This window comes from Camelus dromedarius, chromosome 12, assembly GCF_036321535.1.
Source record: "Camelus dromedarius isolate mCamDro1 chromosome 12, mCamDro1.pat, whole genome shotgun sequence".
NCBI classification, from domain to species: domain Eukaryota; kingdom Metazoa; phylum Chordata; class Mammalia; order Artiodactyla; family Camelidae; genus Camelus; species Camelus dromedarius.
In genome coordinates, this window is record NC_087447.1 from 49,058,877 (window position 1) to 49,078,968 (window position 20,092).

Sequence of the window (20,092 nt, forward strand, 5' to 3'; positions counted from 1 at the left end):
ATTTAAAACCTCAAGTGAGAATGTAGAAAAATGGAAAGATTGCAGCTCTCCTCCTAACAAGATAAAAACTAAATAACCTACAGCATCGCAGGTTTTCTTGAGTCCAGTGGAGAGCTAAGGTCTCAGGGCAATCAAGTGGCCTGAAATCTAAGAAGAGGAGGCATATCCAAGGGGGAACAGGACACGGACACTGGCTCACCTACAGCAGAGTGTGGGAGGAAGAGATGGTGAATGCCATACAAGCATTTCAAAAGAAATCAGCTAAAATTTTTAGTGAATTGCTAAAGGCCAAGTGTGGGCTAGAGTAAGAGAACAGAAGTGAGAGCTGCAGACACAAGGGGAATTCACACCCACTTGTGGATGAAGGGCTGAACGCAGGAAGAGAGACTGGAGAAAGTCTTCCTTGGGGTGCAGGCCTGGAGGAGAAGAGCAGCTACCACTGTAGGAAAGACAGGAAGCCTTGCCAACCCTTCTGCCTAGTGAACAAAAGCCTAAGTTGCTGAGGAAGATCAGTAAAACCTGTGAGGGCCCAAGGCTCTGCATTCTGGGGGAATTAAAACCTGATACTCTTGGGGTAGGGGGGTGGAATACAGCCTGGCCCATTACATAGAGGTTACCTACTGCTGGGAGAGGGACAGAACCACTAAGAAAGGCCCATCCTGCAGACAAAGGAACACAGGGCCTACCTAAGACTGGGGCTGGGCCCTCCCATTGGCCCCCTACCATCAGGCTGGCAAGCACTAAGTAACAAGCAAAAGCAGTCTACTGCTGGGGGAGGAATAAGAGTGTGGAGATAAATTCCTCTGAGGTGTAGGAACACAGAAAAGGCTGCAAGATGAGGACAGAGCAGAAACATAGAAAAATGCTCTGGCATCCCAGTGAGAATCCACTACATGCTGTCTCAGTGAGATGGACTTTAAATACAAAGCTATAAACATGTTGGAAATAAAAGGAAAGAAAGATATAGCATGCAAACAGCAAGCATAAGAAAGCTATATATCTATACTAAAATCAGAAAAAACAGACATTAAGACAAGGAGTATTATTAGAGGCAAAGGAAAATAAGTCATAACAATAAAGCATCAACACATCAAGTAGACATAAAAATTCTAAATGAATATGTACCTAAGCTTCAAAATACATGCAGCAAAAACTGACAGAACTAAAGGGGGAAATAAACAAATCCACAATCATGACTGAAGATTTTGGCACACGACTTTTAAAAACTGACAGAACAAATAAACAGGACAATAGTACAGGAAAGATCTGAGTGATACCATCAACTACCTTAACAACTGATATTTATAGAACACTGTCCTCAAACTGCAGAATACACTTTTTTTCCTAAGTGTACACAGAACGTACACCAGGATAGAATATAGGGTGGACCATAAAATAAGTTTAAATAAATTTCAGAAGAATGAAATCTTACAGATTATGCTTTCTGACCACAAGAGAATTAAATTAGAAATCAACAAATGTAAGTTATTGAGAAGATCCCCATATATATGGAAATTAAACAACCCACTTCTAAACAACCCATGGGTCAAGAAAGAAATTACAAAAAATTTTAAAATATTTTTAAAATTTTTTTTGGGGGGGGAGGTTATTAGGTAAAAATATTTTAACTGAATGGAAAACAAAACACAAATCACAATTTGTAGGACGCAGCTCCACTAGTGCTTAAAGAAAAAAAGTTTTACATGCTTATATTAAGAAGAAAGGTCTAAATCAATGACTAAAAAGTAGACTACTTAAGAAACCAGAAAAAGAAGAGCAATTAAACTCATTGTGAGTAGGACAGAAATAAAAGTTACAAACAGAAATCAATGAAATGGAAAACAGACAGTAGAAAAATCCAGAGAAACCAGCAGCTGGTTTATTTTTTTTTAAATCAATAAAGGGGATAACTTCTATTTTGAATCAATAAAATTAAAGACACAAATTACCAGGTTCAAGAATGAAAGGAGGATCCATAATACATCCATGGGCCACTGATTTTCAACAAGGGTGAGAAGACCATTCAATGGGGAAAGAACACTCTTTTCAATAAATGGTGTTGAGAAAACTGCATATTCACATACAAAAGAATGAAAATGGACCCCTATTTCACAACACATATAAAGGTTAACTGAAAATGGATCAAAGAACTAAATGTTACAGCTAAAATTACAACTTAGAAGAAAGCACCTGGGGAGTTTCGCTATGCCAACCTTTTGCCTGAGAAGGAATGTAAGCAGAGTTCCTTCAAAGCTGCCTGCATTTCACACCTGAGTAGGGCTCAATCAGTGGGGTTTATAGGAAGTTTTATAGGACGTGGCTTTTAGAAAAATATGTTAACATGAAACATGTTAAGGAAACACATGTTAAATCTGCCCCATGGACTTTACATCTGCTGCTCCCTGAGGCTAGAACTTTTCTCACTTCACTCTACCCTCACTCCTCACCTCACTGAACTCAATGATTCCGATCTCAGCTTAACCACCACCCTTGAGAGATCTTCCCTGATCCCGAGCATTAGGTTAAGATCCCATGACATACTTCATAGCACTACGAATGTCTTCATACCACTAAGCACACTTATATTGTGATCATTTGTCCAGTATCAGTGTCCCTGTAGGTGACAAGCTTTACAAGGGCAGAGGGCCAATCTTTCTTTGTACACTGTATCCCCAGCGCCTAGCACAGAGCTGGCATATGGGAAATGTTAAATCAATATCTGTGACTGAATGGACTCCTGCCTGGCCTGCACTCCCTGCACTTCCCCCACGCTGAGAATTCCCGAGCCTACATTACTGCTGATGCAGGGAATCAGAGCGCTGGCTTTCAGGCAGAGAGGCTCACATCCAACCCTCCCAACTGTGCTGGAGGAAAGAGGTAGAGAAGCAGAGAGTCACCTTGTTGTAGGCCAGGTTAAGGTACCTCAGCTCTGGGAAGGGCGGGGCCAGCGTCTGGTTCCTTGCCTTCAGTGACTTCACAGGAAGAATCTCGAATATGGGAGGAAGTGCACATACCTTGCTTGTCTTAGAAAGAAAAGAAAGTCAGAGTCAAAGTGCCCTTATGATAAAGAAGGGGACCAACAGACCCATCCTAAGGAGTGTGGTGGAAAGAATGACTGACCATTCCAGAGAGGCTTGGCCAAAAGAGACATCTAGGGTCATAAGAGGAGATACCACCAAGGGCCCAGAGTTCTGGCTCCAAGTTCTCTGATGTCACATGATGAGCTAGTTTTCTGGCACCCAAAATTCCAGTTTCAAGTTCTCTGGAGCCAAAGGATAATACAGCAGCGAGGCAAACATCAGAGATTCTTTGCTCTCAGTTCCCACTTTCTGCCCTACAGTGGCTTATCCTAAACTGGGCCTTCTACACAGTTGCGCTAAAATTTCTCCAGAAGGCAAAAGGGTAGGTGCTTGCATTGTTAAGGAGACTTTTCCTTATGAGGAGACAGAGAGCAAGAGTGACCTGAGCCTTGAGCACCTGATTTGTTGGGCTAGTCCACATCCTACAGTGCAGGCTTTTCATTTCAGGAAGAAACAACAGCTAAATCCTGGATGACTTCAGACAGGCCTTGGGGCCTGGATGTGGCCAGTTTATCTGGGTCACTTGCAGGGTCATGGTCTCTCATCACAACCCAGCCTGCCTCTGGGTCAACATGTTTGATCAAGGAGAAAGTGGTAATTGCTGGATTAACCATGCCTAACTCAGTTCACTCACTGATTCCTTTGAATCAGCTGAGTTAGATGCAACCAAAGGAAATTACCGGGAAGATGCTTGGCTAATGGGTTATCTGGACTGGGTTCAGGTAAACTAGTTTCTGTTCTAAGTTCCATTAATTGCTGTGTAACCTTGAGCAAATCACTTAAATTTCACTTGTTCATTCAATGACCATTTGTGGAACATCTACTTTTGGCCAAATATTTTGTGTCCTCTTGGAGTCCAACTTGTACAGCCACAAGTGAGACAGGTGAGTCATGGGTGAGAGTAAAACAAAAACCAGTGATGGTGCCTGGGAACTTATATGAACTTGGAAACTCTCCTCTAAAGGAGATCCAAATGCAATCTCCAAGAGGCCAGAGTGGAATTTGTGGCAATCTGGTAAGGCATTATCCTCAACTGTGCAATTCCCTACCTGGAGTAACGCTGTGTGAATCAAAGGAGGCAAGTCCGACTGGAGCACAGAAATGTAAAAAAGCCAGACAGGCTTGGGTGGTATCTAGCCCTGTCAAGGGTCAGGGATGTCCTGACCTGAGGGCATGACACTAGCTCTGCTGCGGACAGAGAGGGCCCTGTCTCAAAGGGGGGAATGCATCTGACCTAGACAGAGAGAGGCCACTTAAAGTTTCAACCATTCAACTCAGTCTCTATATTCTTGGATGCCAGACAGTTGGAGTCTGAGCACTGACCAATCTACCAATTATCTCTGGCTTCTGTGTCCACAAGCCCCTCTATCCCTTATGTATGCCCTTTTGCAGTGTGACCCTACTGCTCCTCCTATTCAGACGTAGAGTCTGTATCTCTACCTCCTTAAGACCAGACTGGCTGCTGTATAATAAAAATTTTGTCTGGTCTTTGTCCTGAATTCTTGACAATGAGCTTCTAAAACCCTTGGAATCTTATGAGTGATAGGAATGTCTGTTATTCATGACCCCTTGGATCATTCCTGAGTTCATGTCAGTGAGATGACTTAGGACGGATGGGAGCTGGCCATACCAGAAAGACAACCATGTGATTAGAGGATTGGGACTTTGAGCCAGTCTCACCTCTGGGGAGTGGGGCAGGGGTTAGAGATTGAGTTCAATCATTTCCTGTAGCTAATGGTTCAGCTGATCATGCCTATGTAATGAAACTCCAATAAAAGCTCTGACACAGAGGTGAGCTTCCTGGTTGGTGAAGACAACAGATGTGCTGGGAGGGTAACACACACTGGAGCCCTCCTGGACCTCGTTATGTGTCTTTTCATTCGTCTGGTCCTGATTTGTACCCTTTATAGTAAAACTGTAACCAAAACTATAGTGCTTTCCTGAGTTGTATGAGTCATTCCAACAAATTTTTGAACCTAAGGGGGTCATGGGAGCTCTAAAATATATTGCTAGTAGGTCACAAATATGAATAGCCTGGGGACACCCAACCTGCAGCTAGTGTCTAAATTGGGGGCAGTCTTGTTGGGGACTGTGCCCTTAACCTGCGGGATCCCTGCTAATTCTAGGTGGCTAGCATCATATATGTACTGCAGTGTTATACTGGCCTTATGACTTGCTTTGACCAATACTTTGACCAACAGAAAGTACCACTGTTTGAATTTCAGAGCACTGCTCTCTTGGAATTCTAATGCCATCATGCTGCAAAGAAGTTCATGATGAAAAGACAGCATAAAGATGCCAAGCCATGCCAGCTGTCCACGAGCCCAGCCCCCAGATAAACAGCCAGTTGCATAAATGTGCCCTGGCTAAACACCAGCAGAATTATCTAACCAACCTAAATAACTGTGAGAAGTAATAAACTGCTATCGTTTAAAGTCAGCATTGTTGGGTTGGCTTTAAGTGGCAATAATGTAACAATTGATATAAGTTCTCACCCAGTTACATATGCGGGAGAAGATGAACTGAGCTGCTTCTCAAGGATGCAGGTTGACTAACTGTACAATGGTACTTCTTACTAACAAATGAATAAATCAACATTTAGTTAGTACACCAGTCTTTGTTGAGCTTGTTTAGTGAGCATCTACCCTGAGAGAAGAGCCAATTTTCTGTGCTGACAAAAATCAAGTATCTAAGTCTGTGGCACCAAGGATTAGACCCCTGGATGGTGGTGTATTTGGCCAGGATCACTCTAGTTATGTGGGGAAGGTTCTTGTTAAGGAGCTGCTGAGCTTCATCTTGGTGGCAGCCTCATTTCAATGCCAGCTTGATCACTTGAGGCAACAATCATTTCCATTGAACAGCATCTGAGAACAATGGAAGCTAGCTCGTGGGCAGTGTGAGGTCAGGACCTGTCTGCTGAGTCCATTCCTGTAGCCCCATAGACCAGCGCAATACCTGGCACATGGTAGGTGCCCTGTAAAAACGTGTTCGGTGAATGCACTTCCTCAGTGTGATATATATAAGTGCCTCTCATGGCTCCATTAACTTATTTTTGTATATTAAAATTAATGCTTTAACTCAAGGACACAAATATAAAATAGGCAGTTCCTACCTCTGAGGTTGAAAATCCAGGATAAGATGAGAACACGACCTCTGAAATAGAAGAGAAACAGAACGAAGGTTGGTGACAGCGCTGACTGACTCCCAGAGAGGCCAGGGTCTGGTTCAGCCATCCACTATATATATGCAGCACAGTGTCTTCTATTAGGGTCCTCAATGGTCCTCAGCTCCAGTGCTAATTGGGAAGAGGTACCACCTATGACATACGTTAGGTAGTAAGCCCTTTGCACTAAGAATCAAATTCAAGCTCCTTGGCCAGGCCTCTAAGGCCCTTCCTGATCTGGCCCCTGCCTACTTCTCCAATCTTATCTCATGCTACCCTGCCCCTCACTTACTATATTTCAGCCACAATGACGTCTTTCTGACTTTACAAAATGCAAGCTCTTTCTAAACTCAGAACTATTGGGTAGTTAGCACTGGTTAGAAAGCAAACCTACTGTCTTAGAAGAAAGAAATGTATACAAAAGATATTCTGTCAGAGGATTTGAAAATATTATTTGCTGTATCACAGAAACAGAGGGTGTTAAGACAGTGAATTCAGGAGAGAGAAGTAGTAATGGGGAAGCTGCAGAGTGACTTCATTCTTGGGACCATCAGACTAAGATGAGTCAATTAACAGCTAAGTTCAACCTAGTAAAACAAAACACCTGCTGGGACTGGATCCTGTGCAGGGACCACTCACCTTTGCCCTGACTAACAGGATCCCTTCCACATATTAATAATATTATACTGAGAAAGGCTACATGACAATGAAATCATCAATAGTAGGGGTGGAACATCACGTGGCATAAATAACTTTTCCTAAGAAGAGGGTCTGGAAGGAATTGGGGGAAGGTTTGTGCAAGGAAGAAAGCAGGAGTTAGCTGGAGGATGGGCCATGGTCACAACTGTGGGTGCTAAGCAGTGGTCCTCTGGGGAGACAGAGAGGCCCCACATTTAGAAAGATAAGCTGAGGTACACTCTGAACTCATGTCCTGGGCCCCACCCACATTTACAGGAAGCAACTCCAAAAACTAGAACCTGCACTCCAAGGTTCAAATTGGGGCCTGTTCAAGAGAAAGAAGGACAATCAAGCATCTCCTAATATTTGAGGAAAATTAACATTAGGAAAGAAAGTTTTGAAACATTACAGAACTATCATCTGAAAAAAACAACAGAGTTTAAACAAAAGAATAAAAACTTTAACATAGAATAATTAGTGTCCTCCAAGGAATTCAAAAGGCTATTTCATTCTTAAAACAAAAATAGGTTATTACAAAAGAAAACTATTAATAATTTTGTAATTTTAAAGTATGATAACCAAATAAAAGACTTAATGTGATGAATAGAAGAACAGAACCATCTGAAGAGCTAATTCATAAAATGGAGAATGTAAAGGAGAAAATAAATAAAAAATTTCCAAGATGAAGAAAGCCACATGGCCTTGACTAAAATAACCATTAAAGTGCCCCAAAAGATAAACAAAAAAGAATTGCACACCTAGATGCATCTTAGTAACTATTTCCAAAGGATAAAAGGGAAATATTAAGAGATTCCAGGAAGCAAAAATTAGTTTCCTACAAAGGGATGAGAATCAGACTGGGATGAGACTTCTCACTGGCAACAATGGATCTGGAGGGCAATGGAGTAATATCTTCCAAGTTTTAAGGGAAAATTATTTTAAGGCTAGAGTTCTCTATTCAACAAACTAACATTCAAATATGGTAACAAAATAAAGGTAACTTTGGATATTTTATGGACTGAGAAAATCTACTACATGTAAACCCTCTTTGAAAGTATTATTCAAACAGCAAAATGAAAAGCAATACTGAATAGGAAGCTATCTTTGTCACTACGAGAAGGGAGATGTTTCTTAAATAAGAATCCAAAGGCATAATTCGCAACAACATGGTTGGACCTACAGATGATCACACTAAGTGAATAAGTCAGACAAATATCATATGATATCACTTATATGTGGAATCTAAACTATGATACAAATGAACTTACCTACAAAACAGACTCACAGACATAGAAAACAAATTTACAGTTACCAAAGGGGAAAGAAGGGGGAGGGATAAATTAGGGGTTTGAGATTAGCAGATACAAACTACTATATATAAAACAGGTAGACAAGGTCCTATTGTATAGCACAACTATATATTCAGCATCTTGTAATAATTGCTGTACACCAAAAACTAACACAACATTGTAAATTAACTATATTTCAATAAAAAAAAAGAAATCAAAGGCCTAACCATAAGGTAAAATTGGATAGATCTGGTGTTAGGGACTGAATTGTGTTGCTCTCACCAATTTGTATGTTGAAGTCCTAACCCACCCAGTACCTGAGAATGTGACTGTATTTGGAAGCAGGACCTTTAAATAGGTAATTAAGGTAAATATGGCCATTAGGATAGACCCTAACTCAATATGAATGGTCTCCTTGTAAGAATAGGATATTAGGACACAGACAACACAGAGGGATGACCAAGAGAGGATACACAAGAAGGCAGCCATCTGTAAGCCAAAGAGAGAGGCTTCAAAAGAAACTAAACCTGTCAACATCTTGATCTTGAACTCGTAAACTCCAGAACTGCGAGAAAATAAATATCCGCTGTTTAAGCCAGTCTGTGGTATTGTTATGGAAGTTGTAACAAACATTTCGCTAAATCAAAATTAAGAATTTCTCTTCAAAATGTCATCTCTACCATTACAGATGAAATTAACAGATGGGTGATGACAGGATAAAAGAATTTAAAACTGTCAAGGGATATAAAATAGCAATTCATAAAAGTTGAAAACCAAATAGCTAAGTAAATGAAGAAATAGTTAACATCACCAATAATTAGAAAAATGCAAATTGAAACAATGAAATATCAGTTTACACCTACCAGAATAACAAAACTCAGAACAATTAAAAAGCTGGGGAATATCAAGTGCAGGCAAGGTTGTAGGGAAACAGGAACCCTGGTCCACTCTGGTGTGAGTATACATTAGAGCCACCATTTTGAAGAACAATCAAATCAGGTGGCATTTATATAAACCATGTATGTGTATACTCTGTCATCCAACAATCCTGCTCCTAGAATAAATATTCCAGAAAAACTCTGGCACAGGGGTGTATGCAAGAGACATACACAAGGTAGGCAACCTAGGTGTCTATCAGGAAGGGAATAGATGAATAAGATGTGGTTACAGCACAGTGTGGAATATTACGCATTTGTTAAAAGGAAAGAACTGGACGAGCATACAGTAACAAGGAAAAATCTTAAAAACAGTCGTGAGGGAAAAAAATTAAGTAGCAGAATGAGCTCAACAGCATATTACCATTACATAAATCAGAACACATTATACACAAAATAATACATTTTACAAAGATACATCCATATATCCAGGAAAGTATACCCAGCACAAACATAGATATTTATATGAAAATGGGAAACAAGAGTGGAGATCAAGAATGAAGAAAAAAAGAATATGAAAATGAATATATGTATGTATATGTGTAACTGGGACATTGTGCTGTACACCAGAAATTGACATATTGTAGCTGACTGTACTTCAATTAAAAAAATAGAATGAAGGAGAAAAAATAAGAGGGCAGGAGGAGCTTTGTACAGACTAAAGATTACACTGTGCTAATAACCAGAGTTTTATTAACTCAACTCTCTGCTCGTTAAGTTACACACACACACACACACACAATGAGGAATCTAAGAAAGAGTAAGATTTGAGATATGAGCAGCTGTGGTCCCAGAAGCCAGTAAAACTAATAAGAGTTCAGTTTCTCAGTGTAAAGAGTTGTTGAGTAATTTCAAATATTAAAACCACTCAAATCATTATTAGGGTTTATTACATTATGGGACATGATGGAGGTAGGGTGGAATATAGGTAAGCACATATGAAGATTTTTTTTCTTATTGAAGAATTATACTTACATTTGGTTGACTCCAGGTATTGATAGACAAAGGTGAGTTTAAATAACTAGAGCAAAGTTTTAGGGTAACCATTGAAGTAGAAATGAGATGGACAACTTTAAATCTCTAGATGAAAAAGCAGAATTAAAAGAAAACTTGGTGGGGAGGGTATAGCTCATGTGGAGAACACTTGCTTAGCATGCACTAGGTCCTGGGTTCAATCCCCAATGCCTCCATTTAAATAAATAGATAATAAACCTAATTACCTCCCCCGCATAAAACAAAAACAAAAAACCCAAAACAAACAAAGAAAAAAAAAAAAAAGAAAACTCAATCGGTGCTCACAAAAAAGGCACAAAAGAGGGAAAAAAGCATGGTAAATAGAAAACAAACAATATTGATGACAGAAATAGATCAAAATTATCAATAATCACAATATAAGCGAGTTAAATTCTATTAAAAGAAAAAGACCCATATCAGGGAAAATATGAGGGTTATATTGTTTTTGAGACATCCTAAAATAAATATTCATATCAAACAAAATGGAGGCCCAGGCTAAGGGCAAAAGTATTAAGATAAGGTGGAGTATTTTACAGTGATTAAAAGACACAATGTACCAAGATAACAGTCACAAACCTCATAATGAAATCAAACCAACTTAATAGTTAAAAACAGCCAGAAATGTAAGGAGATACTGACAAACCGAAAATAGTGGTTAGGAGACTTAAACACAGCTGTTCCAAAGCTAACAAACCAAATAGACAAAAAATTATCTTGGGAAAAACCTGAACAACGTAATTGTGCCAATTATTAAGGTACTGTTTTTTATTTCCAAACCCACACTTCTCTATTCTGCTTTGGGATGCTGGAGCTGGGCCTCTGAAAACCATGTTTCTGCTTTGCCACCTGGTTTCCTTCCTGTTAGATTCTGATCATAGTGGGTGGGGCTAGAGGGAGACTGCAGAGCTGCAAGAGGAATAAGGAGCTTGATTCCTCCTGCCTGCTTCCCCTGCATTTCTTGTGATTCTTGTGAACGCCACTGGAGCAATGTCATCTAACCCCAATTTCAGCAAGGCCCTCCCCAACAGCAGTGGAATCCAGTTTGCAGTTTTCCAACCTGTATAAACCAGCTTCAAAGATACCAGCACCAGCCGGCCAGTTTCCTTCTCTCAGAGATCTGGGTCTCAGCTCCGTGAGGCCCATCTGAGCTCAGAGATACCAGCAGCTGAGCTGCACCTCCTCCTCAGAGGTCTACATTTCTACATTTCAGCTCAAAGAGAATTCTCCTCCAAGTCTCTGGATTTTAATAATTTCAACATCTTTCCACAAAGGGAAGTCCAGGCTCAGATGGCTTAATGGTGAATTCTTCCAAAATTTAAGGAAGAAATAACCAAGCTTATACAAACTTTTCCAGGAAACAGAAAAAGAATATTCATTTATCCAAACTCATTTTGAGGCAAATATAACCTTGACTGTAAATCCTGGGAAGAATATTATAACAAACAAACAAAAAATAACACCGACATATCTACTGAATATAGATGCAAAAATCCTTGACAAAATATCAATTGGCAAGTTAAATCATGACCAAGTGGGGTTTATCTTGAGAGTGTAACTAAGGCTGGTTCAACATTCAAAAATCAATGTAGCTTTGTTCCCGGGTCACTCAGGCAGCCACCCCAGTGGGCACATGCCCTGGCACTGCTCCTGCCCCATGCTCTCTCCCTCAGCCTTTCACATCCTAGATGCCAAGATCTTGGAAGCTTTGAAGCTCAGCAAAGAAGGGAAGTCCACTGAGGACAGTCTGAAAAGGGCTTCAGCTTCATCAAGAGTCTTTGGTGGGTAGGAGCAGCCAAGAGGGCAGAGTAGAGAGACCCTGAGCTCACCTCCTCTCACAAGCACACCAAAATCACAACTATCTGCAACTATCTGCATCAGTGAAAAAATCTGGAACCCACCAAGAAAGATCTTCTATAACTAAAGACATAAAGAAGGAATCACAAGATGGACAGAATGGGTGCACTCACGATATAATCAAATCCCATAGCCCCCCAGTGGGTGACCCACAAACTGGAGAATAATTATGTGGCAGAGGTTCTCCTAAAGGAGTGAGAGTTCTGAGCCCCACGTCAAGCTCCTCAGCCTGGGGGCCAGGCACTGGGAAGATGAGCCCCCAGAGCATTTGGTTTTGAGGGCTAGTGGGGCTTAATTGCAGAAGCCCCACAGACTGGAGGAAACGGGATTTCACTCTTAAAGGGCACACACAAAATCTCACATGCACTGGGACCCAAGGCAAAAGCACCAATTTGACAGGAGCCTGGACCAGACCTAACTGCTGATCTTGGAGAGTCTCCTGGAGAGGCAGGGGCTTATCCTGGAGACACACACTGGTGGCACACATATTGGGGAACATTCAGCCATGTGAACACTGCTGTTGTGGCTCACTTGCTCCAAGACCTGGCCCTACCCAACAACCTGCAGGTGACAGTGCTGAGATGCCTCAGGCCAAACAACTGAGTGGGAACATAGCCCCACCCATCAGTAGATAGGCTGCCTAAGACTTCCTGAGCCCAGAGCTGCCTATAGACATTCCCCTAGACACAGTCCTGCCTACCAGAGGGCCAAGCCCCAGCTCCACCTACCAGTGGCTTGGCAACAGCCCCACTTGCCAAGAAGCCTGCACAAGCTTCTAGACCACTGTCACCCACCAGGGGGCAGAATCCAGAAGTAAGAAAACTACATTCCCACTACACAAGCCAGACCCTATCCTGGGACAAGCTGGGCCCTGGCCCTGCCCAATAGCAGGCCAAAGCAACCTTTGAGACACCCTCGACCCCACACCCAATGTTGTTAGGAATTGGCCCCACCACCACCAGTGATCCAAAAGAGCTTGGGACACCTGGGCCCTAAAGCCAGACTCCAGGACAAGCTCTGCCTGCCAATAGTCCAGTACTAACCCCAGGACCTGGCTTTACCTGACAGTGAGAGGGCAACAGCCCCAGAGTCTTCGGGACTCTGATTTTACCCACCAGTGAGTCAGTACTAACCGCAGGGCCCCCTAGGATTCTGCAACCAGGCACCTCGTGACCAGGTCCCATTAAACAGTAGCCAGAAGCATCTACACGAGGCAGGGCCTGGCAACCAACCAGACTAGGGACCAAACAAGCCTACCAGACTGCCCACATAGTCATCCCACCAGAGCAGAAGGACCCACACAGCCTTCTTTGGGGGAACCCCTAGAGCATGTAGCTTGAGTGATGATAAGGGAGTTCATGCTGGGACACACAGAATGCCTCTTACAGGGGGCCACTTCTCCAAGGTCAAGAAACATAACTAATCTACCACATACACTAAAATACAAATAGCAACTTGGACAAAAACAAGGTAACAGAGGAATATATTTCAGATCAAGGAACAAGATAAAACCCCAGAAGAAGAACTAAGTGAAGTAGAGATAGGCAATCTTCCTGAGAAACAGTTCAGGGTAGTGATCCTAAAAATCATCAAAGAACCTGGAAGAAGAATGAATGCATAGAGTAAGAAGTTAGAAGTTTTAAACAAAGAGTTAAAAAATATAAAGAGCAACTAGAGATGAAGAATACAATAGCTGAAATGAAAAACACAATAGAAGGAATAGCATACTAAATGATTCAGAAGAACAAATCAGTGAACTGGAAGCCACAGTAGTGGAAATCACTGCTGCTACACAGGAAAAAGAAAAAAGAATGAGAAGAACTAAGGACAGTTAAAGAGGCCTCTGGGACAACATCAAGTAAACTAATATTCATAGGATAGGGGTCCCAGAAGGAGAAGAGAGAGAGAGAAAGGGTCTAAGAAAATATTTGAAGAGATAATAGCTGAACACCCCCTTAACCTTGGAAAGGAAACACTCAAGTCTAGAAGTGCAGAGAGTCCCATACAGGATTAAACCAAACAAGAACAAACCAAGACACACTATAATCAAAATGACAAAAATTAAACATAAAGAGAGAATACTAAAAGCAGTAGGGAAAAGAAACAAGTTATATACAAGGGAACTCCCATAAGGTTATCACTTGATTTTTCAGCGGAAATTTTGTAGGCCAGAAGGGAGTGGCAGGATATATTTAAAATGATGAAAGGGGAAAAGCTACAACCAAGAATACTCTACCCAGCAAGCCTGTGGTTCAGATTTGATGGAGAAATCAAAACTTTTACAGACAAGAAAAAGCTAAAGGGATTCAGCCCCACCAAACCAGCTTTACACCAAATGTTAAAGGAACTTCTTTAGATGGGGGGAAAAAAGGTCACAACTAGAAACAAGAAAATTACGGAATGAAAAAACTCACAGGTAAAGATAAACATACAGTAAAAGTAGGAAATCATCCACACACAAAGCTAGTAAGGTGGTTAAAAGACAAAAGTAGTGAAATCATCTGTATCCACAGTAAGTACCTTACAGATACTCAAAAAAATTAGATGTAAAAAATGGCATCAAAAAGAGTAATCATGAGGGGAAGATAGTACAAATGCACAGTATTTTAAAAGCATTTAAAATTAAGAGATCAGCAACTTAAAACAATCACACATATACATATATACTGCTATAAAAAAATAAACCTCATGGTAACCACAAACCAAAAATCTGTAATAGATGTATACTTCCAAAAAAGAAAAAGCAATCCAAACGTAACATTGAAGACAGTCATCAAATCACAAAAGAATAAAAGAAGGGGGGAAAATACAAAAACAAACCCAGAAAAATTAACAAAATGGCAATAAGAACATTCATATCAATAATTACCTTAGATGTAAATAGAATAAATGCTCCAACCAAAAGACACAGACTGGCTGAACAGATACATAAACAAGGCCTATATGTAGGCTGCCTATAAGAGACTCACTTCAGATCTAGAAACAAATACAGACTGAAAGTGAGGAGATGGAAAAAATACTCCATGCAAGTGAAAATCAAAAGAAAGTCAGAGTAGCAATACTTACATCAGACAAAATAAACTATAAAATAAAGACTGTTACAGGAGACAAGAAGGACACTACATAATGCTCAAGGGATCAATCCAAGAAGATGTAATAATTGTAAATATACATGCACCCAACAAAGAAGCATCTCAATATATAAAGCAAATATTAACAGATATAAAAGGAGATACTGACAGTAACACAATAATAGTAGGGGACTTTAACACCTCACTTAGATCAAAGGACAGATTATTCAGAAAGATTCAATAAGGAAACACAGGCCTTAAATAATACTTTAGATCAAAAGAACTTAATTGATACTTATAGAGCATTCCACCTGAGAGTAGCTGAATACACATTCTTTCAAGTGCACATGGAACATTCTTCAGGATAAATCATAAGCTAGGCCACAAAATAAGCCTCAGTAAATTTAAGAAAAGTGAAATCATATCAAGCATCTTTTCCAACCACACACTATGAAACTACAAATCAACTATAAGAAAGAAACTGAAAAAATCACAAACACGTGGGAGCTGGACAATATGCTACTAGACAACCAATGGATTACTGAATAAATCAAAGAGAAAATCAAAAAAATTCCTAGAGACAAATGAAAATGAAAACATGACAACCCAAAACCTATGGGATGCAGCAAAAGCAGTTCTAAAAGGAAAGTTTGTAATGATACAAACTTACCCCAAGAAACAAGAAAAATCTCAAATACACAACATGATTTTACACCTAAACGAGCTAGAAAAAGAATAAAAACTAAAAGCATGTTCTTTGAAAAGATAAATAAAATTAACATTTAGCCAGACTCATCAAGGAAAAAAGGGAAAGGGCCCAAATCAATAAAATGAGAAAAATAAGAGGAGAAGTTACAACTGATACCACAGACATAGAAAGCATCGTAAGAAACTACTACGAGCAAATATATGCCAATAAAATGGACAGCCTAGAAGAAAATAACAAATTCTTAGAAAGGTACAATATCCCAAAACTGAAGCAGGAAGAAAGAGAAAATATGAACCAGTACTGAAGTTAAATCAGTAATTTAAAAGCTCCTAACAAACAAAAGTCCAGGACCAGATGGCTTCAGAGGTGAATTCTACCAAACATTTAGAGAAGGGTTAACACCTATCTTTCTGAAACTATTAAAAAAAGTTAGAGAAAGGAATACTTCCAAACTCATTCTGTGAGATCACATCACGCTGATACTTAAACCAGACAAAGATATCGCAAAAAAAGAAAATTACAGATCAGTATCACTGATGAACATAGATGCAAAAATCCTCAACAGAGTACTAGCATCAACTCCAATAATATATTTAAAGGATCATATACCATGATCAATGTGTTTATCCCAGAGATACAAGGATTTTTCAATATCTGCAAATCAATCAATATGATACCCCACATTAACGAACTGAAGAATAAAAGCCATATGATCATTTCATTAGGAACAGAAAAAGCTTTTGATAAAATTCAATATTAACTTATGATTAATAAAAACTCTCCAGAAAGTTGGTATAGAGGGAACATACTTCAACATAATAAAGGCTACATATGAGAAACCCACAGCTAACATTATACTCAATGGTTAAAAGCTGAAAGCATTCCCTCTAAGATCAGGAACAAGACAAGGAAGTCCACTCTCACCACTTTGATTCAATGTAGTTTTGAAATTCCTGGCTACACCAATCAGACAAGAAAAAGAAATAAAAGGAATCCAAGTTGGAAAGAAAGAATTAAAACTGTCACTATCTGAATATGACATGATAATATACATAGAAAATCCTAAAGACACCACTAGGTCTCACTAGAAACTCATCAAAACTACTAGAGCTCATCAATGAATTCAGTGAAGTTGCGGGATACAAAATTAATATACAGAAATCTATTACATTTCTATACACTAAAAACAAACTATCAGAAAGAGAAATTAAGGACCCAGTCCCACTTACCACTTTATCAAAAAGAATAAGATACCTGGGAATAAACCTACCCAAGGAGGCAAAAGACCTGTACTCCAAAAACTGTAAGACGCTGATGAAAGAAACTGAAGAGAACACAAACAGATGGAAAGATATAACGAGTTCTTGGATTGGAAGAATCAATATTGTTAAAATGACCATACTACCCAAGGCAATCTACAGATTCAATGCAATCCCTATCAGTTACCAAGGGCATTTTTCACAGAACTGGAACAAAACATTTTAAAATTTGTATGAAAACACAAAAGACCCCAAATAACCAAAACAATCCTCAGAAAGAATAGAACTGGAGGAATCATGCTCCCTGACTTTAGATTATACTACAAAGCTACAGTAATCATAACAGTATGGTACTGGCACATCGATCAATGGAACAGGATAGAAAGCTCAGAAATAAATTTACACACTTTCGGTCAATTAATCTATGACAAAAGAGGCAAGAATATACAATGGAGAAAAGACAATCTCTTCAATAAGTGGTGCTGGGAAAACTGGACCGCTACATGTAAAATAATGAAATTAGAACATTCTCTTAACACCAGATACAAAAATAAACTCAAAATAGTTTAAAGACCTAATTGTAAGACCAAATACTCAAACTGCTAGAGGAAAACATAGGCAGAATCTTCTTTGACATAAATTACAGCAATATTTTTTTGATCCATCTTCCAAGGCAATAGAAATAAAAGCAAAAATAAACAAATGGGATCTAACTAAACTGAAAAGCTTTTGCAAAGCAAAGGAAATCACAAAGTGAAAAGACAACCTATGGAACTGGAGAAAAGATTTGCAAATGATATGACTGACAAGGGATTAATTTCTAAAATGTACACATAGCTTATACAGCTTAATATCAAAGAAAAACAACCGAACCAAAAAATGGGCAGAAGACCTAAACAGACTTTTCTCCAAAGAAGACATACAGATGGCCAAAAGGCACATGAAAAGATGTTCAATATCACTAATTATTAGAGGAATGCAAATCAAAACCACGATGAGGTATCACCTCATACTGATGGGAATGGCCAGCATCAAAAAGTCTACAAATAATAAATGCTGGAGAGGGTGTGGAGAAAAGGGAATCCTCCTACACTGTTGGTGGGAATGTAAATTGGTGCAGCCACTATGGAGAACAGTATGAATGTTCCTTAAAAAACTAAAAATAGAACTACCATATGATCCAACAATTCCACTCTTGGACATATATTTGGAAAAGATGAAAACTCTAATTCAAAAAGATGCATGTACCCTACTGTTCATAGCAGCACTATTTACAAGAGCCAAGACATGGAAGCAACCTAAATGTCCACCAACAGATGAATGGATAAAGATGTAGTATCAGACACAATGAAACATTACTCAGCCATAAAAATGAAATGCCATTTGTAACAACATGGATGGACCTAGAGATTATCATACTAAGTGAAGTAAGTCAGAGAAAGACAAATACCATAGATATCAATTATATGTGGAATCTAAATCTAAAAAATTGATACCCAGGAACCTATTTACAAAACAGAAAACAGACTCACAGACATAGAAAATAAACTTATGGTTACCAAAGAAGAAAAGGTAGGAGGGATTTGGGACTAACAGATACACACTATTACATATAAAATAGATAAACAACAAGGACCTACTGTATTATACTATATTTAATATCTTGTACTATATTCAGTATCTTATAATAACCTATAATGGAAAAGAATCTGAAAAAGCATATATATATATACACATATATATAAAACTGAGTCATTTTGCTGTACACTTGAAACATTGTAAATCAACTATACTTCAATAAAAAAAATAAATAAATAAAGGGGAAAAATCGATGTAAAATAAACAAGTGGGATTGTATCAGAGTAAAAAGCTTCTGCACAGCAAAGGAAACAACAAAATGAAAAGAAAACCTACTGAAATGGAGAAAATATTTTCAAATTCTACATCTAGACAAGGGGTTATAATATCCAAAATACATTTTTAAAAAACTCATAAAACTCAGTGGCAAAAATAATAATAATAATAATGAAGAGGATCTGAATAGACATCTTTCCAAAGAAGACATGCAAATGGCCAACAGGTGCTTGAAAAGATGATCAACATCACCAATCATCAAGGAAAAGCAAATCAAAATCACAATAAGATGCCAGCTCACATCTGTTAGAAGGGATATTATCAAAAAGAAAACAGCAAGTGTTTGGAAAGATGTAGAGAAAAGGGAACCATTGCACACTGTTGGCAGGAATGTAAATTGGTGCAGACACTGTGAAAAAACAGTATGGAGGTTCATCAAAAATTGAAAATAGGGGGTGGGTATAGCTCAGTAGTAGAGTGAGTGCTTAGCATGCACGAGGTCCAGGGTTCAATCCTCCGTACTTCCATTAAAAATAAATAAATAAATGAATAAACCTAATTACCTCCCCCTAATTATTTTAAAATTGAAAACAAATCTATAGTATCATTCAGAAATTCCACTTCTGGGTATTTATCCAAAGAAAATGAAAATGCACCCCCATGTTTATTGCAGCATCATTTACAAAAGCCAAGACATGGAAACAACCCAAATGTCCACTGATGGACAAATGGATGAAGCAAATGTGATTTTATATAAATGTATACACACACACACATATATAAATTATTTGGTCATAAAAAAGAATGAAATCTTGCCATTTGCAACAACATGGGTAGACCTTGAAGGTATTAGTGTTAAATGAAATAGTGAAATAAGTCACACAGGGAACTATATATTCAGTATTTTGTAATAATCTTTAACGAAAAAGAATATGAAAACAAATATACGTATATATATGCATTACTGGGACATTATGCTGTACATGAGAAATTGACACATTGTAACTGACTATACTTCAATAAAAACAAGTGAAATAAGTCAGAAAGAAAAAAGATAAATACCAAATGATCTCCCTTATATGTGGAATCTAAAGAAAAAACAAAAACAAAAACTAATCCAAATCAAAATAAAAAAGTCAAGCTCTCAGGAACAGAACAGATTGGTGGCTGCCTGAGGCAGGGGTTG

General features: G+C 38.9%; 1 protein-coding gene across 13 annotated transcripts in view; it reads right to left on the bottom strand.

The window, feature by feature from the left end:
• Positions 1-20,092, bottom strand: part of XRRA1 (X-ray radiation resistance associated 1) — an 86,223-nt gene that overhangs the window by 21,846 nt on the left and 44,285 nt on the right. For 11 of the 13 annotated variants that reach the window (XM_064492702.1, XM_031460331.2, XM_064492703.1 and 8 more), the window contains 2 exons: positions 6,193-6,233; positions 2,898-3,023 (listed from right to left, as the gene is read on the bottom strand). The exons of 1 other annotated variant lie outside the window; for it this stretch is intronic. In XM_064492702.1, the coding sequence (XP_064348772.1) occupies positions 2,898-3,023; positions 6,193-6,233 (167 nt within the window). The remainder of the gene's footprint in view (positions 1-2,897; positions 3,024-6,192; positions 6,234-20,092) is intronic. One more of the 13 variants, XM_064492711.1, reaches the window with a different exon arrangement.